A 23,190-nucleotide genomic window follows, 5' to 3' on the forward strand; every position below is an offset into this window, starting at 1 on the left:
GAAAGTCACTTAACCTCTGTTTGCCTTAATCCACTGGAGAAGGAAATGGCAAAGCATCCTAGTATTTTTGCCAAGAAAACTCCATGGAGGGGCGGCCAGGTGGCACGGTGAGTAAGAGCACCAGCCCCAGAGTCGGGATGACCTGGGATCAAATCCGGGCTCTGATACTTAGCACCACACCCAGAAATAACTGGCTGTGTAACTTTGAGCAAGTTACTTAACCCTAATTGCTTTAAAAAAGAAAAAAAAAAGAAACTCCATGAACGGTATGGTCAATGTGGCCATGAAAAGACAGGACTGACAACACAAGTCTTTCACTTAGAAGGAATGGTTTTTAATTTTTTCATGAATGTGTTATTTGTCCTTCATTTTTGAAGAACATCAATGATGTCATGTAATGTGGTAGATGTCTTGATTCATGCAGGAGTTGGATTTAAGTGAGGCAGAGTTGCAAAAAGTCATTAGCCTCACTCTCTCTTCCAGAGTCATCGAAATCCAGTGGCAGGAGAAAAGTTAAGACGACTGGTAATGGCCCAGGGATACAGGGGATGACCTTGGCATCCTTGATGTCTGACGAAGCTTCATGCTCTCCATAACATCTTCTTTAGCTGCCTTCATGGCTATTGGAACAAATTGTTCTCATCCACCCATTTTGCTAGGAGAAGTCTTCACATGCTTGGAGTTGATACCTACCTATGGGTTAGAGACCTGTTGTTATCTTCAATCTGGTTTCGTCTGAATGCCCAGACAATTTACTGGGATGTGGCTGCTGTGTGTATTACAGCTTCTTGGATAGAGAGGAGTGTCAGGTAGATACCAAAGGTCGATAAGCAGCCCTTAAAAGGGCTTAGGAAACCCTCACACCCAAGGTACTAGTCCTTCTTGAACACTGCCCAGACAAATGAACAGATACATAGCAAACCATCGTACGTCTTACAGCATTTAGTACTATACTTTTATGACATATATTTATGCTCAATAAATGATGAATTGATCGATTAGCTTATGTTACAACTTACCTTTCCTGTATAGTGAGATATTTTCAAGCATATGATCTTATCAGTGTGAGGTCTTTTCCTTTAGTTGGTACAGACTATAATCTTTTCATTGCATTCTAATCTGATTTTCATTCATGTCCTTCCTCCACCAAAGCCCTGGAAGGCTCCCTCTACTATTCTGAAGGATTTGTAATATCATCAATGTGGATTCGCCTTCAGTGCTCCAGCCTATTCATGCCCTCTCAGATTGTGAAGCTCTTGTCCCTGCTTTTCTGTAAATTCTTTCAAGGGGGTCCACCCAAAATGCGGGGGGACTTTCTCTGTATCTCTTTCTACACTAGGTGGACCATGTAAGTTGTCCACCGCTTGTCGCTGACTCTTACCTCATGAGCAGCCCACCTTCTTTTCTGATAGTTTACTTCTTTGGTGACACCCTTTATGCCACTTCTCCTATGCCATTCTTGGCAGTATGATGCAGCTTGGATGTGCCCATCCCAATGCTTCTCATAAATATTTCAGTGACCCTCAACTTTAAATCGTGAGAGATTATGACATTCCACGACTTGCAGCCATGTAGCATCATCAGAAAGATTTTTTTTCAGGAAGAATCTTAAGGGTGATTAAAATGTCAATAATTATTATGTGAATTTTGTCTGTTGGGGGTTCCCATAACAACCAAGATTTCATACCACCTATAACTTAGAGGATGAATACAAGTCAGTTGCTTAGAGAACTCAAGTGACTTTTTTTGATTACATAGCTAGTAAATGTCAGAGGGGGAATTTGAACCCAGATCTTCCTAGTTCTAGGTCTAGCATTTAACTAGTTTATACATTTTTATGTCGCTGCAGTCATTTAAAGGGAGGCATAGTTTTCCAAAGACAATACAGCCAGCCCCTTCTCCTCCTATTCAATTCCAGGCACAATTCACTGTCCATCTGCCATGTCTGTCCGAGATATATTTATTGATGGGCAAGCTGTATGGGATATCTATCCAGTAATATAGCATGACCTGGAAAATAAGCATTCCTCTAATAAAAGAACTGATTAAATTAATTTCTCCAAGCAAAAATGCTATATAAGCACAGAATAATATTGATTTGTTCTCCTTTTTAGTCATTTATATCACTTTCCTGAAAGCCTTAAATAATTCTGTCTTTTTAATTTTTTGGTTGATTGGTACCTTATGTACTTAGGGCAATTCAGATAAAAAAACAGGTTTATTCTGAGTAGGATTCTTCGAACACTCTTGTAAAAAAGCAAATACTGAAAACACAACTGTAATAAGACATCTATGAATCATGGTGAGCCTCTAGTGGTGACAGCTATATTTACCAGAATGATAGCAATAGAATTTTTTTAAAGATAGACTTTCAGTAGTCACTTAAAAAAAAAAAAAAGCAACCAAAGTATAGATTACACTTTAAAAGTTCAAATGTACAACTACTATCGTGATACTTCTAATTTAATTAGCTTAAACATTAATCATTGGATAAAGAAGTTATGAATAAAAACTCACAGCTTTCCTTGTTCCCCCTCATCATTTTTCTTCCTTTTCCACATTTAATTTCTTTTTAATTAAAAAAGATACAATTTAGTTAATACATTCTTATCATGGTGTTCAGATATGACTCACATAAACAATCATAAATTTTCCAACTTGTCAAAATTATACATAGTTATAACTATAACCTTGAATTTCTCGATTAGTGCCTTGAAAAATCATATTGTATCCTTAATGGATGCATGTACCTTTTATCATTCCATGTTATATTAGAGATAAAAATTTATGCTTCTTATTAATCACTGCAAAGCTGGAAGTTTTTTTCCCCCTCTTTTTGAAATCTGTTACAAATAATGAACATGAAAAGGATTGCCACAGAATCTTCCCCAAAGGAACATAACATTGTTATATCAGTTGACTCTGATAAAGCTTTTCTTTTTGGACTACTAAAGCCTAAATTATTTTTGCAGCATTTTTTCCTTCGATAAAAGATCATGGATAGATGCCCAGAAACCCACTCAAAGTATTTTAATCCTGATACTAAAATAATGCAGGCCGATCAATATTCATCTGTAGGGGATGACCTCATTTTGGAGTAATGCTGGGGCTGTGTTAAAGTTAACTGCCAGTATTTAAATTTCCTGTTAGTTATATTGGGTGTACCAGAAAGAACATGGGACGTGCAATCAGAAGACTGGGGTCAATTTCCAGCTGTGCCACTCAGTAGGTGGGTGACCTGGAGCAAGTCACTGAACCTCAAGTTTGTGATTGATAAAACTGAGATTATAATAATCTTACCACTTATCCCACAGAGTTGTGTGGAAAATGCTTTGGAAACCTTAATGCATGACACAAATAAATGTAAGCTATTATTACCACTGTTAATAAGGAGTATTATCCACTTTAAAGGAGTATTTTTTTTTAGAAAACACAACAATCATCAAAACAATATTGCATACAGTTTTAAAAAATCTACATACATTTGTCACTATTTCCTTCTCCCACTATAGTAAATTTCACATTTGAGAGGCTGTTGTAAGCAGAAAGCTTAAACCACAGGTGAAAAGACCTATGTTCAAGTCCTGTCAGTTCCACTTCGCTGTATCAAAATTACTTTATAGTCATATATAGAAGTAAGGTATTATTTATTCGGACATAAAGTTAGCTCCCTTCAAGCCTTTAAATGATACTTTAAATCATATCATATTGGAATGATTCCTTTTATGTTAATATAAACATGTAATAGTTTCAAAATAATCATCTTCTTGCCCCGCATTTACAAAGTCATGTAAATATAATTTTTTATTCCACTTGATTTTTTAGGGAGGGATGTTTTCTTTTTTTTTTTAAGTTTGATGATTTAAAAAGGAACAATTAACAAAGTCACTTCCAATAGCCTTTCCCCATCAAAAATGATGCTCCCCAGTAGCAAAGAAATTAAAAAACAATGAAAAACGAAAACCTGACACACTGACCATGTAGACCACCTGTGTTCTACCACAGAAGAGGGAGGTATTTTTCATTATCAATAAGGAATGTTTCTTTTCAAAGTTAAAATATAATTTCTTACTGGAAGTCACTTCGGAGTTGCCAACCCCTTTAAGTCTTGGCAAACTTCTTTGAATTTATCATAACTTGGGTCATTTGGGGTTGAGGGGGAAAGAAAAAGTAAAGAAAAAAAGTCAAGGTCAGATCTTTGTCTCCCAAGTGCTTAGTTCCTCTTAGAGAAGCAGAGGGAGGACATGCTTTCTTTTTCGGGTACACAATGCTCTGAAATAATAACATGAAATAAATGGGTTGATCCAAGAGCTCCAGGCACCAGTTCCAAGAGGTCTGATATTACTTTCAATTTCTCCTCAGCACATGGGTTTAGCTAATGGAGTGGTACAGGGACAGGGCATCCCAGAATCTGTGCCAACCAGAAGTGCTGGCAAACTTACTCTGTTTTTATGCTGTCACAGCTTGCTGCAACTCTGAATAATAAAGGGCCAGCTAAAACAGGTCCAAGAAGGAAGGAAATACACCATACCTCACACAAGAGAGAAATGTTCTCGCTTTCCTTTCATACTTTCAACAGAATTTTGAAAGGAAAATAACACAAGACCAAAGGAGGTTTAGTTCTTTTCTGAGGAAAATGCCTTCTCCATATAAATCTGAGGAAAGGAGCTTGGGAGATAACCTGGGCGGGGGGCAATTCTTTAAAAGAATGTTTAGGTATCTGCTAGCTCTCTGTCATCTGCTTGAAAGCAATCTGGGAATAAAAAAAAAATCACCTCATCTCATTTATAGACATTAAATAGGAGTCATAAAAACATGAAATGTACATAAGTTTTCAGAACGGACTGCCCACGAAAGTAAGCTCCCTTTTCTCTGCCTTCTGTGTTCTTTGCACCCCATAGCTGCCAGTGTTATAATTTGCAAATGGACTGTCTGGCTCTCCTCTCGCGGCTGTTAATGATTTGCTGCAGAAGGAGCAAGGCAGAAGAGGTTTCCGCGAGTTGGAGAGGAGTCTCAGCCAGCGGCACACAAGGACCGCCTCCTCCCTTCCCCGGCCAGCAGGCACATTTTGGTGGAAATCCCACAGTGCTACATAAGAGCGAGGCAGACACAGATCCTGCACATGGAGGCGGCTAGTCCACAAGCCCCAAGCTCCTCGGAAGCACCGGGACTTCTTAGCAATTTCATAAACCTCCTGCTCAGGATCAAAGAAAAACTCTTCACCTGGTGAGTACAAAGACCAGAGGGAGCAGCTGCTCGGGGAGGAGGCGAGGACAGACCGAGAAGGGGAAATGCCTAGGTAGGCAAGCTGTGCAGCTACTAGACGAGCCACGCACGTGGCTCCCCAAAGCTCTCACCTCACCACAGCTGAATTTCTGGTACGGGAGCAGGGGATGCAAAAGCTAGATCTTCAAGGGACCATTGTTGGAGGTCCAACCCAAAATGGATGTTAGAAGTCATCAGGCTTCTTGAAATACGCGTGTGTCCGTGTCTGTCTTTCTGTGTCTGTCATTCTCTCTTTGTCTCCGTATTTCTCTCTCGCACACACACACCTTAAAAAGTGTGTAAATGCATTCTGGGTGTTTTGAAGCTTGTAAGGCTGGTCTCTCAATTTCTCGTGGGGGAGAAAGAATATAAGTTCTTTGAGAGCAGGGACTAACAAATAAGACCGTACTTTTATTTAGTGGTATAGAACAATCTTGATACACTTAAGTAGAAGAGGTCTTGAAGAACCTAGATCCCCTGACCTCTAATTTACGTTTCTTTTCCCTGCAGCCGACAGCTTCTCAAAAGTGCTATTTTCCCTAGTAGGCACTTAGGAACTACTTGTTGATGGTTTACTTAATTGGGGGCGGGGGGAACTTGTGTCTCGCCGCAGGAGTGCTGATAGGCTAAGGAGGTGAGCTTGCAGATGGGGCAGATTCTTGCCTTCCGCTTACACGCTACTAAATTCCTGTTTGCTTACTTGACTGTCAGGTCAACCAACTCAAACCAGTTGAGTTCCTGGGAGAAATCTGCCCTTAGCTGTCTGCTGCACACCATCAGACTGTTCCTTCCGAATGTGCGTGGGCACGATAGGAAGGGCGGTCCCCTAAGTCTACCAAGACAAGGACCGGACTCCAGTCTTCTGTCTTTTGTGTTTCTTTGTAGCACAGTACCCTGATTCCGTGAATGGGCGGGCTGGCGGGCGGCTTGTTGATTTTAGAAAGTAGAAGGTGTTTTCCGTGGCTTCTGACATTTGAAAGAGCACACGAAGGCACCCAGAGCAGGGCAAGAAGATGAAATGATAGTACATTCCAGGGGTGGGGAACCTGGAGGCTGCATGTGACCCTCTAGGTCCTCAAGTGCGGCCCCGTTGACAGAATCCAAATCACCGAACAAATTCCCTTAATAAAAGGATTTGTTTTGTAAAACTTGGATGACTCAGGGGTGGCTAGGTGGCGCAGTGAATAGAGAGCATCGGACCTGCAGTCAGGAGGACCTGAGTTCAGGTTCTGTCTCAGACACTTAACACTTACCCGCCTTGTGACCTTGGGCAAGTCACTTGGCCCCAATTGCCCTGCCTTTCCCCCTCCAAAAAAACAAACAAAAAAACTTGGACGATGTAGTCAAAATGCCAGAGGACCTAGATAAGGCCACATGGGGGGGGGCCGGAGGGAGGGGAAGCCCACCCCTGGATCATTAGCCTAATATGCATTTAGAAGGAGAAAAAGATGCAGAATGGTTGCTGGGTTGCTGGTCCTGGGTTGTTTAGCTCCAGGTTATCAGAACTCGATTTGGTCAGTGAAGATAGCTGGCATTTTTTTTTTTTTTTTTTTTTTTGCTTTTTGGAGAGGGAAAGGTAGGGCAATTGGGGTTAATTTAAGTGAGTTGCCCAAGATCAGGCGACTAGTTTTTGTGTTAATTGTCTGAGGTCGAATTTGAACTCAGGTCCTCCTGACTCCAGGGCCACCTAGCCTCTCCAATAGTTGGCATTTCACTGAAAGGATTTCTAAACTTCTGAGCAAAAGAGGCTATTAGAATACTTTTTGATAGGTATTAGACTACTTTTTAAAGACAGACCATAGTTTTGAAATGAAAAAAAAATTCTAAATTTCAAAATGTCTGAATTTTAGAGTATGGAGTATTATACCTCCACCCCATTTATGAACAAAACACTTTGCCTCCCCTGGGCCTCAGTTTCCTTATCTGTAAAATGAGGTTGAATTGGATGGCCTCTGAGAGTTCTTCCAACACTAGTACTATGAGCCTAATATCCTGTGGTACAAGGAACATAAGCAGCTCAACTACTATTTTATATTCTCATATACCTAGAGTACTAAAGACATTAATTTGATATGCTTATGGTTGTACCACCAATGTGTTGCAGAGACAATACCTGAACCCAGCTTCTCAACCCAAGGCTGAATCCAAGGCTGACCATATAAGCCATAATACCATCCATGCTTCCTCTAATTGTACTGCTATTGTTGTGTCCAACTCTTCATGACCCCATTTGGGGTTTTCTTGGTAAAGATGCTGGAGTCATTTGCTATTTCCTTCTCCAGATCATTTTACAGATGAGGAAACTGAGGCAAATAGGGTTGAGTGACTTGCCCAGGGTCACAAAGCTAGTAAATGTCTGAGGCCAGATTTGAACTAAGAAAGATGAGTTTCCCTGACTCTAGGCCCATAGATTTATCCACAGCATCACCTAGCCACCCCCATCTTATATATAGAATGCTATAAATGAGTCTCCTTTCCCCTAGCTGGAACTGATTTCTTTCCCCCTGGCCTCTCACAGTACTTTGCTCCTACATCTCTTATAGGGCTTATCACATATTGCCCTGTATTACAGTAATTTGTATTCCCATTTTATCTTTCTCACTAAATTGTAAATTCCTTGACAGCAAGAATGATTCATCCCAGATTTTCCTGCAGCACTTGGTCTGGCTCTCCTCTTTGCCTCTATCACAATCTAGTTTGTAGCACACTTATTTAGGCATTCTGGTGCACTAGCTTCTCTCTCCCCTTCCCCATCGCCCCAATACCGTATAACACTCGAAGGTAGGAACTGTAATTTTTAATTTTTGTATCTCCAATACCTAGAGCCAAGCTCAGTAAATATTTATTGAATGAATAAAGGGTTGAGAATGATCTATAAGGTCAACTAGGCCTGAAATAGTTTCTCAACTCTTTTTCTTCCTCTAAGTTACTAAGTCTTGTGAATTCTACCTTTGCAATATCGCTCATCTTCTCCCTTCAGTTTACATGACCATCAGGGGCCATCTCCAGTCCTGATCTACATCTTGCCTCTGGACCCTGATGACTCTGAAGGGGAAAGTGAGGCTGGTGACCTTGTGTAGCACCCCCCTCACTTAAATCCAATTCACTTGCAAGTCATGGCATCATCTTCCTGTCATGATCCTCTTTGAGAACTAAGGACAAACAACAGCAGCAAACATAACCATTGTCTTAATTCAGGCTCTAATTACTTCTTGACTAAACTGTTTCATTTGCCTCTTAATTGGACTCCCCTCTTCTAATCTCTTGAATCTTTTAAGCCACAACCCCAAATTTGTCACTCCTCTGCTTAAGAAACTTCAATGGCTCCCTATTGCCTCTAAGATAAAACACCAAATACATTTCACAGTTTAGCTCTAGCCCACTTTTCCAGGCTTATTTACCCATGACTACTTTTCATGCTTTACTTTCCAGCCAGACTGACCTACTTGAGTTCCCCGTCAATATGATTGCATCTCTCCTCTATGCTTGGAGTGTGTTTTCATAGGATCATAGGGAATTGCAGGACACTTGTCACTCTGCCTCTTCAAATCCTTAGCTTCCTGTAGTGGTAATCTCATCTGGCTCCATCTCTTGCCTCTGTTTTTGTGCTGGCATTGCTCCATGCCTGGAAAGCACTCCCTGTCCACTCACACTTCACAGAGTCCTTAACTTTCTTTAAGACACATCTTGAGCACTACCTGCTATAACATGCCTTCCCTGATCTCTCCAACTGCTAGTGCCTTCTCTCACTTGTTATTTGTAGTTTTAGTTCTGTCCAACACTTCATCACCCCATTTGAGGTTTTCTTGGCAAAGATACTAGAGTGATTTGCCATTTCCTTTTCCAGCTCATTTCACAGATGAGGAAACTGAAGAAAACAGGGTTAAGTGGCTTGCCTGGGGTCATACAGCTAGTAACCGTCTGAGGCCAAATTTGAATTCAGGTCTTTCTGACTTCAGGCCTAGCTCTCCATGAACTGTAACTACCCTGCCTTCTTTACTATCTTGTATTTATTTAATCAGTGTTGTACAGTTGAAAAATCTCTTTCCCAAAAGTCAGGATATTGGTTCAAATTCTACCTTTAGCTCTTGATGCCCAGGTGACCTTGGACAAGTCCCTGAGCTTCAGTTTTTTATCTATAAAAGAAAAGATTTGAACCATTTTAAATTTGTTGCCTAGTGTTGTCTTCCTTGATCAGTTGTAAATCTGAGATCAAGGATTGCTTCATATTTTGTCTTTATCCTTTGTTCCCAGTTCTTAGCACAGTGCCTGGCTGTAGGCACTTTATAAATGCTTGTATTTCCTAGAGGAAGCCTTCCCTGATCCCCTCAGTTGTTAGTGCCAACACCCTTTCTCCTCAAACTGTCACACATATAGGCATCTTACATCATAACTTACTTGTTGAACCTTGACTCCCCTAGAAAATAACTCCTTGAGGGCAGGGACTGCTTTCACGCTGTCTTTGCATTTCTAGCAGCCTTAGGGCTTTGTCTCTTAAAATCATGATCCAGACCTGTTTGGGGAATGCCTAGCTCTGTAGGGGGATCATACTTGTGGAAAACTCCCAGTATAGGAAAATCCTTCCACAGATGTATAGATCAGCAATTGGTTTATAACTTATGGTGTTACTGAATTGCCTGGGGGATATTGAGAGAATAAATGACCTGCTTTGATCATATGACAAGGAAAAATCAGAGGTCCTTAATAAAGCCTTGTTGAGAATATTCCCTTGCAGACAACTTCAGAATCAATTTTTTTTTGCCTCAAATAAAATTAGAGTGGCAGAGTCAAGAAAAGGGAAGGAGATATTTTTCCAGCCTAAGACGATTTAGGTGGTCATCTGAAGAGGTCTGTAACACCTGGGTGGACATAGGTCCAGAGTGCAGTAAGAGCATCACCAGGGGGCTTTTGAAGGTGGTTGTGACAGCAACAGCAGCAGCTTTGGGAGCTCTCAGCCTAGAGACCATAAGGGGGTGGGTCAGAAAGAGATTACAGGGTACCCTTTGCTGGCACTGATTGGCAACTCTATTGCCCAGAAGCAGTTCTGGGTCATAGTTCCAAGGTGGAGAGGAGCAGTCACAAGGGAGCAGGGGTCTTGGCTACAGTTCCAGGGCCAAGAGGGACACTAGTACTTGTCACTGCAGGGAAGCAGGGACCCTTCCTAGATAAAGACTGGAGTGCAGGCCAGGAGAGCAGTGACCACACCTCTGCCAGGATAGCACTATCTTGGAAGCCCCCAAAACTTGCAGATCCCTGAAAATAAAAGCACAAAAAAGCCTGAAGCTTGGGATATTGCCTTTGTACACTCAGGTGAGCAGAGCCCAACTTTAACATAAAGTTCAAAGTGAAGAAATAAGCTGAGAAAATGAGCAAACAACAACCAAACAACTTGATCATAAAAAAGTTATTATGGTGGCAAGAAAGACTAAGAAATAAACTCAGAGGACAGTAATGTGAAAACAGCTACAAGAAAGCCCCTTCCACTCCCCCACCCCCCAAGAAAAATGCTCATTAGGCCCAAGCCCAACAAGAATTCCTAGAAGAGTTAAAGAAAGAGATGAATGGTAGAGGAAAAATTGGGGAAAGAGATGAGAGTGATGCAAGAAAATTGTGAGAAGAAAATTGATAGCTTGGTAAAGAGGCACAAAAAATATTGAAGAAAATATCACCTTATAATATAGAATTTATCTAAGGGTAAAAGGTGAGGCATCTAGGTGGTACAGTGGAGTGTTGGACTGGGAGTGGAGTCAGGAAGTCTCTCTTCCTGAGTTCAAATCTGGCCTCAGACACGCACTAGCTGTGTGACCCTGGGCAAGTCATTTCATCTGCTTGTCTCAGTTTCCTCATCTATAAGATGAGCTGCAGAAGGAAATGGTAAACCACTCCAGCATCTTTGCCAAGAAAACTGCAAATGGGGTCATGAAAAGTTGGACATGACTAAAATATCTGAATAATTACAACAAATGGTAAAAGAGGCGCAAAACCTCACTGAAGAAAAGAACTACTTTAAAAGTAGAATAAACCAAATGGAAAAGGAAGTACAATAATTCACCAAAGAAAGTAACTCCTTTAAAATCAGAATTGGCCAAATGGAAAAAGAGGTACAAAAGCTTAACTGAAGAAAATAATTCCTTAACAATTAGAACTGGGCAAGTGGAAGCTAATGACTCCATGAAACTTCAAGAAACAATAAAACAGTCAAAAGAATGGAACAAAAGAAGAAAATTTGAACTGTCTCATTGGAAAAACAACTGTCCTAGAAAATAAACTGAGAGAGAGTTTAAGAATTATTGGACTACTTGAAAGATGTGCTAAAAAAAGACCTCAGACATAAAATTTCAAGAAATTATCAAGGAAAACTGTCCTAATATCTTAGAAACAGGGTAAAATTGAAACTGAAAGAATCCACCAATTACCTCCTAAAAGAGATCTCAAAATGAAAACTCCCAGTAATATTATAGCCAAATTCCACAGCTTCCACCTGAAGAAGAAAATATTGTAAGTAGCCAGAAAGACACAATTCAAATATTATGGAGCCACAGTCAGGATCATACAAGATTTAGCAGCTTCAAGGGTACTTGGAATATAATATTCCTGAAGGCAAAAGAGCAAGGATTACAATCAAGAATAACCTGTGCAGCAAAACTGAGTATAATTATTTGGGTGGAAAAATTGATATTTAATGAAATAGAGGACTTTCAAGCATTCCTGAAGAAAAGACCAGAGTTGAATAGAAAATGTGACATTCAAATACAAGACTCAAGAGAAGCATAAAAAAGGTAAATATGAAAGAGTAATTCTAAGGGATTCAATAGTTAAATTGTTTACATTCTTATATGGGAAGATGATACATGTACTAAGAACTTTATCATTATTAGGCTAGTTAGAAGGAGTCTACATAAATAGAGGGCACGGGTATGAGTTCATTATGTTGGGATGATTTCCCTTCCCCCTCCCCAAAAGAATGTAGAGGTAAGAAAGAGGGATATACTGGGAGAAGTGGGAAGGGAGAGGTAAAATGGGGCAAATTTTCTCACATAAAGTAAAAGTGCAAGGAAGAACTTTTATAGTGGAGGGGAAAATGGGTGTGTGGTGGCAATGTTTGAACCTCACTTTCACTGTAATTGGTTCAAAGAGGGAAAACACACACACACACACACACACACACATTCACTTGGGTATAGAAATTTGTCTTATCCAATAGGGAGATAGAAGGGGAAGGGGACAAAAGGGGGAGGACAGATAAAGGAAGGCAGTGGTTGGAAGTAAGACAGATTTTTGAGAAGACATGGGATAAAAAGAGAGAAAAAGACTGAGAAGGGGTGGCTAGGTAGCAGTGAATACAGCATTGGTCCTGGGGTAAGGAGGACCTGAGTTCAAATCTGGGCCTCAAACACTTAACACTAGTTGTGTGACCTTGGGCAAATCACTTAACCCCAATTGCCCTGCCTTCCCCCTTAAAAAAGAAATAAAAAGGAAACTGAAAAAGACTAAGAAAAATGAGATGGAGGGAAATGCACAATTAGTGATTATAACAGTCAATGTGAATGGGATGAGCTAACCCATAGAAAGGAAGCAGATAATAGAATGCATAGGAAACCAGATTCCAACATATATGTTGTATGCAAGACACAAACTTGAGGCAGAAAGATTATACAGTTGAAATTGAAGGGCTGGAGAAGAATCTATTATGCTTCAAGTTGAAGTGGATAGGGAAGGGGATGGGAGGGAGGGAGAGAATCTGGAACTCAAAATTTTAAAAAGAAAGGAATGTTGAAAATAAATGATTTTTTAAACAGTGAAATTAAAGAGAAAATACTTATTGAATTGAATTATCTCCCCCAGCACTGGTGCAGTGCTCTACAACAATATATATAATAAAAAAAAGTATTAAGAATCTCCTGTGTGTTAGGCATTGTGCTAGGCTCTGAATATAAAAAGACAAATACAAAAACTGTCTGTTATCAATGAGCTTACAATTTAATAAAGAGAAGCAACATGTACACTGATAAATAAATACAAAATATTTTATTGTTTGGTCATGTCCAGCTCTACATGACCCCATTTGGGGTTTGTTTTTTTTTTTGGCAAAGATAATGTAGTGGTTTACCATTTCCTTCTCCAGATCATTTTACAGATGAGGAAACTGAAACAAACAGGATTAAATGACTTGTCCAGGGTCACATAGCTAGTAAGTGTCTGAGGCCAGATTTGAACTCAGGTCTTCCTGACTCCAGGTCCAGTGCTTTATCTGCTGTGCCACCTAGCTGCCCTAATACAAATATAGAAACTCAATAGGGAAATATTGGGGGTAGGATGGGCCTAAAGACTAGAGTAGGAGTTCCTAATCTTTTTTTGTTATAGATCCCTTTAGCAGTCTGGTGAAGTCTATGGACCCCTTCTAAGAATAATGTTTTTAAATGCATAAAGGTACAATTACCTAGTATTAAAAGAAATTTATAGACCCACTGAAATCTATCCATGGATACTTCGGAGGTCCATCATCACCAGGATAAAAACTCTTGAATTAGAGGGGTCTTTAAAGACCTTATGTGAGAGGTGGCACTTAAGCTGAGCCTTGAGGAAACTAGAAATTCTAAGATACAGAGATAAGGAGGGCCTGCACTCCAGGTATAGAATTGGGAACTAGAATATTGGGTCTACAAGAATAACAAATGTGGGGGCGGCTAGGTGGTGCAGTGAATAGAGCACCGGCCCTGGAGTCAGGAGGACCAGGTTTTGGATCCGGCCTCAGACACTTAATACAAAAACTAGCCATGTGACCTTGGGCAAGTGACTTAACCTCAATTGCCCTCCAAAAAGCAAAAAAAAAAAAAAAAAAGAATATAAAATGTGTGTATAGATAAGAAATGTTCAATAATGTTAAAAAGAGGCTGAATTTAGGTTATGTGCCAAACTAAGGTGTATTTTATTCTCAAGGCAGTAGGGAGTCATAGGAGCTTCTTTTTTTTTTTTTTTCATAAAGCAATTGGGGTTAAGTAACTTGCTCAAGGTCACACGGCCAATTATTTCTGGGTGTGGTGCTGAGTATCTGAGCCCGGATTTGATCCAGGTCATCCCAACACTGGAGCCAGTGCTCTTACTCACTGAGCCACCTGGCCGCCCCTAAGCAATTGGGGTTAAGTAACTTGCTCAAGGTTACACAGCCAGGTGTTTCTGGGTGGGTGCTAAGTGTCTGAGCCCGGGATTCCATCTCCAGGTCTTCTCAACACTGGAGCCGGTGCTCTTACTTGCTGTGCTACCTGGCCGCCCCGATAGGAGCTTCTTGAGCAAGGGACTGACGTGGTTGATCTGTGCTTTACAAATATCAATTTGGCATCTGTATGAAGGATAGGTTGAAGAAATGAAAGACTGGAGGCAGGGAGTCAATCCTATTAGGAGGCTCTGGCAGTAGTCCAGGAGACAGGTGATAAAGATGGCCTAGGGAGGTGGATGTGTAAGCAGAGAGAAGGGAACAACTGGAGATGTAAGAGATGCTGAGGGACTAGAACTCCTAAGATTTGGCCACAGGCAGTAAAGGGTGAAGTGGCAAGGATGGCTCCTAGGTTGTAAACTTCATTGACTAGAGGGATGGCTAGTGCTTTTGAAAGAAACAGGGAAGTTAAGAAGAAGCAGGATTTAGAGGAAAAGATGACAAGTTTAGATGTGTTGAATTTGAAATGCTCATGGAACATCTGCTTGGAAGTGGTCAATAGATGGTTGATGATGAATGGTTGGAGAAGCTATATCCACAATAGACAATAAAAATTAAAATGGAATGATCCCTTATTTCCCCCTCTCCTTTTTAGATTCCTTTTGGGGAAATGAGGGACCCAATGGTACTATAAAGAAGGCCTGCTAATGAGTAGAGACTGGTGTAGCCCAAATCAGAGTAAAGAATCAGTGTCCTGTATTTCCAAGGGATGCCAATATGTGAAGGCATGCCAAAGGTTGTGACTGTCTAACTATGTCTGATCTATTCTTTAGTGACATGCAAATTAAGAATCCTGGCTTTCTTGCACGCACTTGCTTTTCCTTGATCGTTTTGGCATTTTTCCTTGATTTGGCCATTGATGGGCCATCAGTGCAGACTGTTCAGTTGCAGGGTTTTTTTTTCAGTTCTTCCCTATTACCTCCTTCCTTCTGTTCTCCCCCACATTGCTCTCCAATAATCTTACTTCCCAGAGTTTCAGGACTTATTGTATTTAGTTTCCTTACTTTTGATGTAGACTTCTGCCATCCCAATTCAGGAAGCACCAAGAACTGTGCGTGAGCAATGTTAAGGATACAGATATGGAAAGGGAGTGTTTGTAACAATCATGAGGTCTTCCTGCCATTATTAATCAGAAACATCATGTTTAGTAGTTAGGGACTCAAGATAGGGAAGCAGTTTGCTATCCACTAGATCGATGACTGTGGGGGAGATAGGACATATGGTAAATTAGTCACTAAGCTTCAATGAGCTTTTAGTAAGCACTTGCTGTGTACCATACTAAGCAGTGGGGATGCAAAGAAAGGATCCCTGTTCTCAAGGAACTCACATTCTAATGGCGAAAACAGCACATAAATAAGTAAGTGCATTCAAGATATAAACAAAGGAGATTCTGAGAAAAGGGCAAGGGGAATGGAAAAGTCCTCTTGTGGAAGGTGGGATTTGAGCTGGGTCTTGAAGGAAGTAAAGGTGTCTGGGAGTCAGGAGAGGCAACGAGGAACATCTCCAGTATGAGGGACATTCAGGTCAAAGGTGGAGTCAGAAGATGGAAAGTATGTCAGTGTAGCTGGATTATAGCTTCAGTGTGTGGAGGGAAGCAAAATGTAAGTGTAAGAGGAAAGGTAGGCACCCATGCATTTTGCTGTCCGTGGAATCTTCAGGCCATTTCCTTCTATGATCTTAGAAATAGAGTTGAAGACTTCTTTCAGTTTATAATAATGATTTCAGCCATTTTGCTCTATCATGACATTAAATGACCAAATGCCACATTAAGAAGTCAGACTTTCAGAAGGTAGAAGGTAAAGAATGACAGGTGTAGGTATGCTTTTTCTTTTAAAAGTACCTAGGCATCTATTTTCAAGATATTTCAAGGGGACAGATTCTAAAAGAATCACAGATGATATTTATCACCAGTAAAAGGCAACCAGAAATACATCAGCAGTTACCAATCCTTAGGGCAACTTTTTCCACTTCTAGCTAAAATCTTAGAGAATGATGTTGAAGGATATTATTTATGAAAGCATAAGAAGGACCGATAGACAATTTTCTACAAAAGACCACACCTAGACACACGATTGAGAGAGGTAAAGAATATGAATTTTTGCTTTGACTGTTGACTTTTGACTTTGAATTATTAATTCTCCTCTGCCCACCAAAGCATTGACAGGAAAATACAGCTTTAAATATAAAATCAAATAGTATCTTGTTCAGTTTATGAAATGCAACTAGATAGTTATTGAGTTAGTCTACTAGTATATCTATATTGGTAAAGCAATGTAGATGGACACCAACTGAACTAGGTTCATGATTGAATTGGTAGAGAGCAGGCTATGTAGCACTTTGAAAAGTCCAAGCTGCTGATGAGTCCCGTGTGTGTGTGTGTGTATGTGTGTGTGTGTGTGTGTGTGTGTATAGACATCACTGTTTTCCTGGGGGTTGCTATTTGGCAGTGAAGCATAGAACACAGTGATTTCAGGAGAATAAAAAATTTTGATGACCCAGAGGGCAGTAGAAAGACATATGGTAGATAGGAGTGGGCAGCAGCATCCTTGGCGATGAAGAGTGCTTGAAGAGTGGCAACAAAGCCACATAAAAAACAGATATGACTGGAAAACTAAGCTGGCTAGAGATAGAGTGTAGCTAGTGGCATGTTGGTGGCACAATAGAGCGCCAGTCCTGGAGTCAGGAAGATCTGAGTTCAAATCCGGCCTCAGGCACTTCCTAGCTATGTGATCCTAGATAAGTTACTTAACCTCTGCTAGCCTAACAAAAGGATCCACTGAAGAAGGAAATGGCAAAACACTTCAGTATCTCTGCCAAAAAAAAATACAACAAAAAACCAACCAAAATCCTATGGACAGTTGGTCCATGGGATCACAGAGTTGGACACAACTGAACAACAACAACTGGGCACGTGGTAGTTATAATAAATACTTGAGTTAAGTTTTTTTTCTTGGCTGTCTGGTGGTATGATGGATAGAAGGTTGGACCTGGAGTCAAGGAGACATAATTTAAAATCCAGCCTTGGAAGTTTATTAACTTTGTGATTCTGGGCAAGCAATTTAACCTCTGTCTCAGTTTCTTTATCTGTAAAATGGGGATAATAATAGTGCTTACCTCTCAGGGTTTTTGTGAAGATAAAATGTTTTACAAATCTGAAAAGTGCTACAAAAGTGCTAGCTATTTTTAATACTAACAATAATGAAAAATTTCCTAATAATTAGAAGTATCCAAAAGAGGAAATTTGCTGCCTCAGTTGTTAGTAGGTTCAGCACTCACTGAAGGTCTTCAGGCCAGATGACCCTTGTTTGAGATGCTGTGGAAGGATTTTTGTTTAGGTACTTGAATTAGAAGGTCACCATGGTCTCTTCCAACTCCCAAACTTTCACCACTGTGGTTTTGGGATTCTGAGGTTCCTTTGGACTTTTTGGGTCTGCCTCGATGTGACCATAGTATGAGAGTATTCTAAATCTGCTAGTTCTTGGAAATGCCATTTAGTTGTGCCTGAACTTAGATCGAAGCTTCTGTAGGATCACGACATCTTTCATTGTGTCTCTCATCTATCAACAGGTACTTATTAATCACTCACTATGTAACAGGCCTTATGTTGGGTGCTGGGGTTACAAATACAAATTTAAGACACTCTTTGCTTTCAAGAGCTCACATTTTACATAAGTCTTCCTTTTATTTCATCAGTGGGAGCAACTTTGGCCTCTGGATTTCTTGATAACGTAGTTTAAGCCAAAAGCATGAAATAGTAGTATTGTGTAATGGGCCATAGCCCTACCATAATTATTTATAGGAGGTGTTTGTCACCTAAAGTATTTGTATAATGAGGTGATTGATTTTTAAAAACAAGGATACCAGAATTTGTCCATTCAAATAAGTGTTGTCTCTTCAAAGAAATCACCATGAGAAGTTGCACACTTATTCCAGATATTGAAACAAGAAATGTTTAACATGCTTTATTTTCTTTTATATAACAACAAAGTATAGATAAGTAAAGTAGGCCAACACATTGGTCATATCCTAAGATGTGTTGGTAAATGTTTTACAAGCAGCTCTCCTAAAATATGTGACATATTTTAAAGTTTATTTTACAGTGTTAACATTTTCTACATCACTTTCCTTAAGTTTGAACAACAGAACAGTAATTAATCCCTGACCTGTGGCATTTGCCAATTTCTGAGGTGCAAATGGTCATGGTGAAAGTTTAACAGCTGGATCTAGCACACTCCTATTAAAGTCTGATAAAGTCTGGCCCATTCTGTACCTACAGTCCTCACTGTTCTTTTGAGAAGAGAAACATTTCCAATTTAGTTCTCTGAAATTGAGGATATTGTTATTCCGATGTCTTTCATTGTTTTCATTTATATTTTTTTGGTCACTATATAAATTGGCCTCCTGGTTCTATTAGTTTTGCATCAGTTCATATAGGTTTTCTCACATTTCTCTGAATTCTTCAGTTGTTTCTCAGATTCCACAATTTATGGGCTCACATTTTTGTCTGCAGTTTTATTTTTTTGTCTGCAGTTTTTGCTACACAAAAAGTATTGCCCTTCCCAAAAAAAGTTGGATATGGATGACCTTTCACTCCATCCTTGATATCCTTGATCTTTATACCCAGTAATAATGTTACTGGGTTTCAAAGGTTTAGTGAATTTTCTAGTTGAGTTTTCTTGGTATTATTTTTTTTTCTGAACAGTTGGATCATTTCACAGATCTACCAACATTGCATTAATTTGACTTTCTTCTTACCCATCCCTCAAATGCCTTCAACATTTACTGTTGCGTTATTTGTCAGTTTCTTACCAAAAGACCCCAGCCATTGTTAAAAAAACTTTTGCAGCTCTCATTTTTTAATTGCCTTAATGTGCTATTTTAAATTGGTTGAAGAGAAGCAGCATAGTGTAGTAGTTAAAATTGAATTGGGAGTCAAGGGGACCTAGGTTCAAGTCTCATCTCCAGGACCATTGGTAAGTCACTTAACTTAGCCAAGCTTTAATTTTCTTGACTATACAATGGAAACAGTAATACCTGCAGTACCTATCTTGCAGTACAGGGTTGTTTTGAGGTTTAAATGACATAATATATACAAAGTCCATTTGTAAACCTTAAAGTACTATATTAATATTAGTTATTATCACTGAAATTTCAAGTTGAAATGAGCCCATGGGACTTAAAAAAAATTCCTTAATGGTAGCAAATTTATTTCCTTTGAAGCTAGACTTAAGTTTTGGAAACAGGCCAAAATTGTTAGAATCCAAGACCAGTGAATGAAGTGAATAATCAAGCCTTTTAATACTATTGACTCCAAAAGAAGATAGAGCCATAAACTAAAGTAGTAAGGCTGATATGAAGTTTCTGATGTGACTCTAAAGAAAATATTTCATAGCACTTTGTCTGAACCTTTCTTTCTTTTTTTTTTTTTTAAAGCAATCGGGGTTAAGTGACTTGCTCAAGGTTACACGGCCAGTTATTTCTGGGTATGGTGCTGAGTATCTGACCCTGGATTTGATCCAGGTCATCCCGACACTGGAGCCGGTGCTCTTACTTGCTGAGCCACCTGGCCGCCCCAATGAACCTTTCTTTTAATAATATTTTTTCCCCAGTTACATACAAAAATAATTTTTAACATTCATTTTTTTTAAAGTTTAGAGTTCAAAATTCTACCCCTTCTTCCCCCTCCCCCCCTCCCTGAGATTTCATGTAATCTGATATAGGTTATGCATGTGCAATCATGCAAAACATTTACATATTAGTCATTTTGTGGAAGAAAACCCAAACCAAAAAAAAGAAAAGAAAAGAAAGGAAAAAAGACGAAAGAAGAAGAAAGAAAAACAAAGTATGTTTTGGTCTGTATTTAGATGTAATTATTTCTTTCTCTTTTATCATGAGTCCTTTGGGGTTGTCTTGGATCATTGCATTGCTGAGAATAACTAAGTCATTCACAGTTTTTTATTTTATAATATTGCTGTTACTGTGTACAATGTTCCGCTGGTTCTTCTCACTTCGTTCTGTATCAGTTCATGTGAGTCTTTCTAGTTTTTTTGTGCAATCATATATGTGTATGTGTGTGTATATATCACAGCTTGTTCATCCATTCCCCAATTGATGGGCATCCCCTCAATTTCTAATTCTTAGCCACTGTGAAAAGAACCTTTGTTATGTCATTGATCATAGGCTATGTACAGGATTGCTAGTTCATTGAGAGCGGAGATTATGTCTTACTTATCTTTTTGTCTTGTTGACTTGATATGATAATAATAACAACAATAATTAGTATTGATATAGAGATTTGAATTTGCAAAGCACTTTACATATATTACTTGATCCTCACAACAAGCTTGGGGAGGTTGGTGCTATTATTATCCCCATTTTAGTTTATTTTATTTTGCTTTTTGGAGGGCAATTGGGGTTAAGTGACTTGCCCAAAGTCACATGGCTAGTAAGTGTTATCATGTGTCTGAGTCCGGATTTGAACTCAAGTTCTCCTGACTCCAAAGCCAGTGCTCTATTCACTGTGCCACTAAGCTGCCCCTATTATATCCCTTTTAAAGGTGAGGAAAGAGGCTTTGGAGTCAGAGTACCTGGATTCAAATCTGTACTACCAATTACTACCTGTGTGGGACCTTGGGCAAGACACTTAAATTGGGAAGACTTGAGGTAAAATCTAGCCTCAGACGCTCACTGGCTGTGTGACCCTGGGCAAGGACTTTAGCCTCAGTTTGCCTCAGTTTCCTCATCTATAAAAAAGACAATGATAGCAGCTATCTCTCAGAGGTGTTATGAGGATCAAATGAGACAGCAGTTATAAAGCACTTAGCACAGTGATTGGCACATAGTAAGCACTATATAACTATTATTATTATTCTATCAACAATATTATAGTAGTACTATTTTATGTTTTATTAATTCAACATTAATATAATAAAATGATATTATGGGTATTATTATATTATATTAATAAGGGCTCTTTGGGCCTCAGTTTCTCATCTCTAAAACTAAAGGTTTAGGTGTGATGGCTTCTAAGGCCCCTTTCAGTTCTAAATCTCTGATTCTGTAATTTTGCTTCTCTGTGGCCCAGAGACAGGGAACAGAAAGGAGGAAGAGATGAAGCAAAGATCTCAAGTGATCCATAGACTAGATTATCCATTCTCTGATTCTGTTGAGAATTTATTCCATCATGAGGATGAACAGTGTAGGCTAATGGAGACTAAGAACTTGAAAGTTGGTTTCTGGCTTTTCTGGTTTGAAAGTTTAGGCCTGCTTGATGAAAAGCTGGAGGATGTGGGATGACTCATGGGGGAATGCCTTTTTCATATCTTCATCTCACTTACATGTGCAGTATCACTTCTGGAGTTGTGTGTGAATACTTAGAAATGTTGTTGAGTCATTTTTCAATGGTATTCAACTCTGTGACCCCATTTGGAGGGTTTTTGCCCCTAGCAACATACTAAGTACATTAATAGATGCATAGCAGAAAGTCTAGCTTTGGGGGAATGTTAGAGGAAAGCAATGTAAATAGTTGATAAGAGTTTTTGTTGACTTTGGTACCCTAAGGGCAGCTAGGCAGCCTAATGGATGGAGCCCTGGGCCTGGAGTCAGGAGAATTCCTTTTCCTAACTTCAAATCCAGCCTCAGACACTTAGTAGCTGCATCACTCTGGGCAAGTCACTAGACTTTGTTTGCCTCAGTTACCTCAATTTATAAAATGAGCTGGAGAAAAAAATGGCAAACAACTCCAGTATCCTTGCCAAGAAAATGGGGTCACAAAGAATTGAACAAAAGTGACTGAACAAAATTGGTGCCCCGAAGAGATTCAAGGCAGTTTTAAAATCTGGGACTTTTGCAGAAATTTAGGTTTTGACAAAAAAGTTACTTTCACAAAATTTTAACACAATTTACTAGCTGTGCCAGAGTTGCTTCAGATTTAATGGGATATGGCAATTTGCCTGGCCCTGAAGGATGAGAGGGGCCTGACCTATTCTACTCTCATTAAATGCCTTTGTGAGGCCCAAGTTGATGGATAGTTCTTTCGGGAAGTAGCCTGGGGATGGTGGCCCATTCCAGGAACTTGGTTTCAATTTAGTTTCCAATGAGGCATCTCATCACAGCCACAGTTGTCATTGCTGTTGCTATAGGGATTGGAGAGTAGAATGCACAGAGGTTAGTCAGGAAAAAGTTCCATAAACTGAGTTTAAGCTGAGAGGAAGCTGGGAGGGAGAAAGACGTTGAGTACATACAGTCTGACGTCATTCTTGGTAAGGGAGGGGGCAGCCCACCCCTGTGGTTGGTGGGAATGGTTAAAGGTCTGGATAATACAGAGCACAATCCAACAGTTCTTTGGTGTAGAGTTTGGGGAGAAGGGCAGGCCTGTAAGAGGGCCAGGAAAAAAATGAGGCAAGATGCAAAATGGCAGCTGCCATGAAGAAATGTAGGGGGTCTACCACAAGGAGAAAAAAGGTCCTTCCCACCCCCAGGAAGCTCCACTGCCCAGGTATCAATGCCAGGGGATAAAGTGTCTGTGATGGAGCTCAACAGTGAACCTTTCTATGACTATAAGCAATTAATAAATTAATAGACATTTATTAAACACTTAGTATGTACCAGGCACTGTGCTAAGTGTTGAGGATACAAAAATAGGCAAAATACAGTTCCCTGTCCTCAGCGAATTCACAGTCTAATGGGGGAGGGGGAGGGGAGACAACAAG

At 39.7% G+C, this 23,190-nt stretch overlaps 1 protein-coding gene and 1 long non-coding RNA gene across 2 annotated transcripts in view; one reads left to right on the forward strand and one right to left on the reverse strand.

The window, feature by feature from the left end:
* Nucleotides 1-318: 318 nt before the first annotated feature.
* On the reverse strand, nucleotides 319-5,875 carry LOC138155546 (uncharacterized). The gene is made up of 2 exons (XR_011166859.1): nucleotides 5,358-5,875; nucleotides 319-693 (listed from the first exon to the last, which is right to left on the reverse strand). It is a non-coding gene; the product is annotated as an uncharacterized lncRNA (long non-coding RNA).
* Nucleotides 4,311-23,190, forward strand: part of SLC35F2 (solute carrier family 35 member F2) — an 83,105-nt gene continuing 64,225 nt past the window's right edge. Inside the window, exon 1 of the mRNA XM_069080836.1 lies at nucleotides 4,311-5,226. Coding sequence (XP_068936937.1) covers nucleotides 5,123-5,226 — 104 coding nt within the window. The 5' untranslated portion in view covers nucleotides 4,311-5,122. The remainder of the gene's footprint in view (nucleotides 5,227-23,190) is intronic.

This window comes from Petaurus breviceps, unplaced genomic scaffold (genome assembly GCF_028583685.1).
Source record: "Petaurus breviceps papuanus isolate PSGF00001 unplaced genomic scaffold, PetGlider_PUasm1.0 91133, whole genome shotgun sequence".
Taxonomy (NCBI): Eukaryota; Metazoa; Chordata; class Mammalia; order Diprotodontia; family Petauridae; genus Petaurus; species Petaurus breviceps.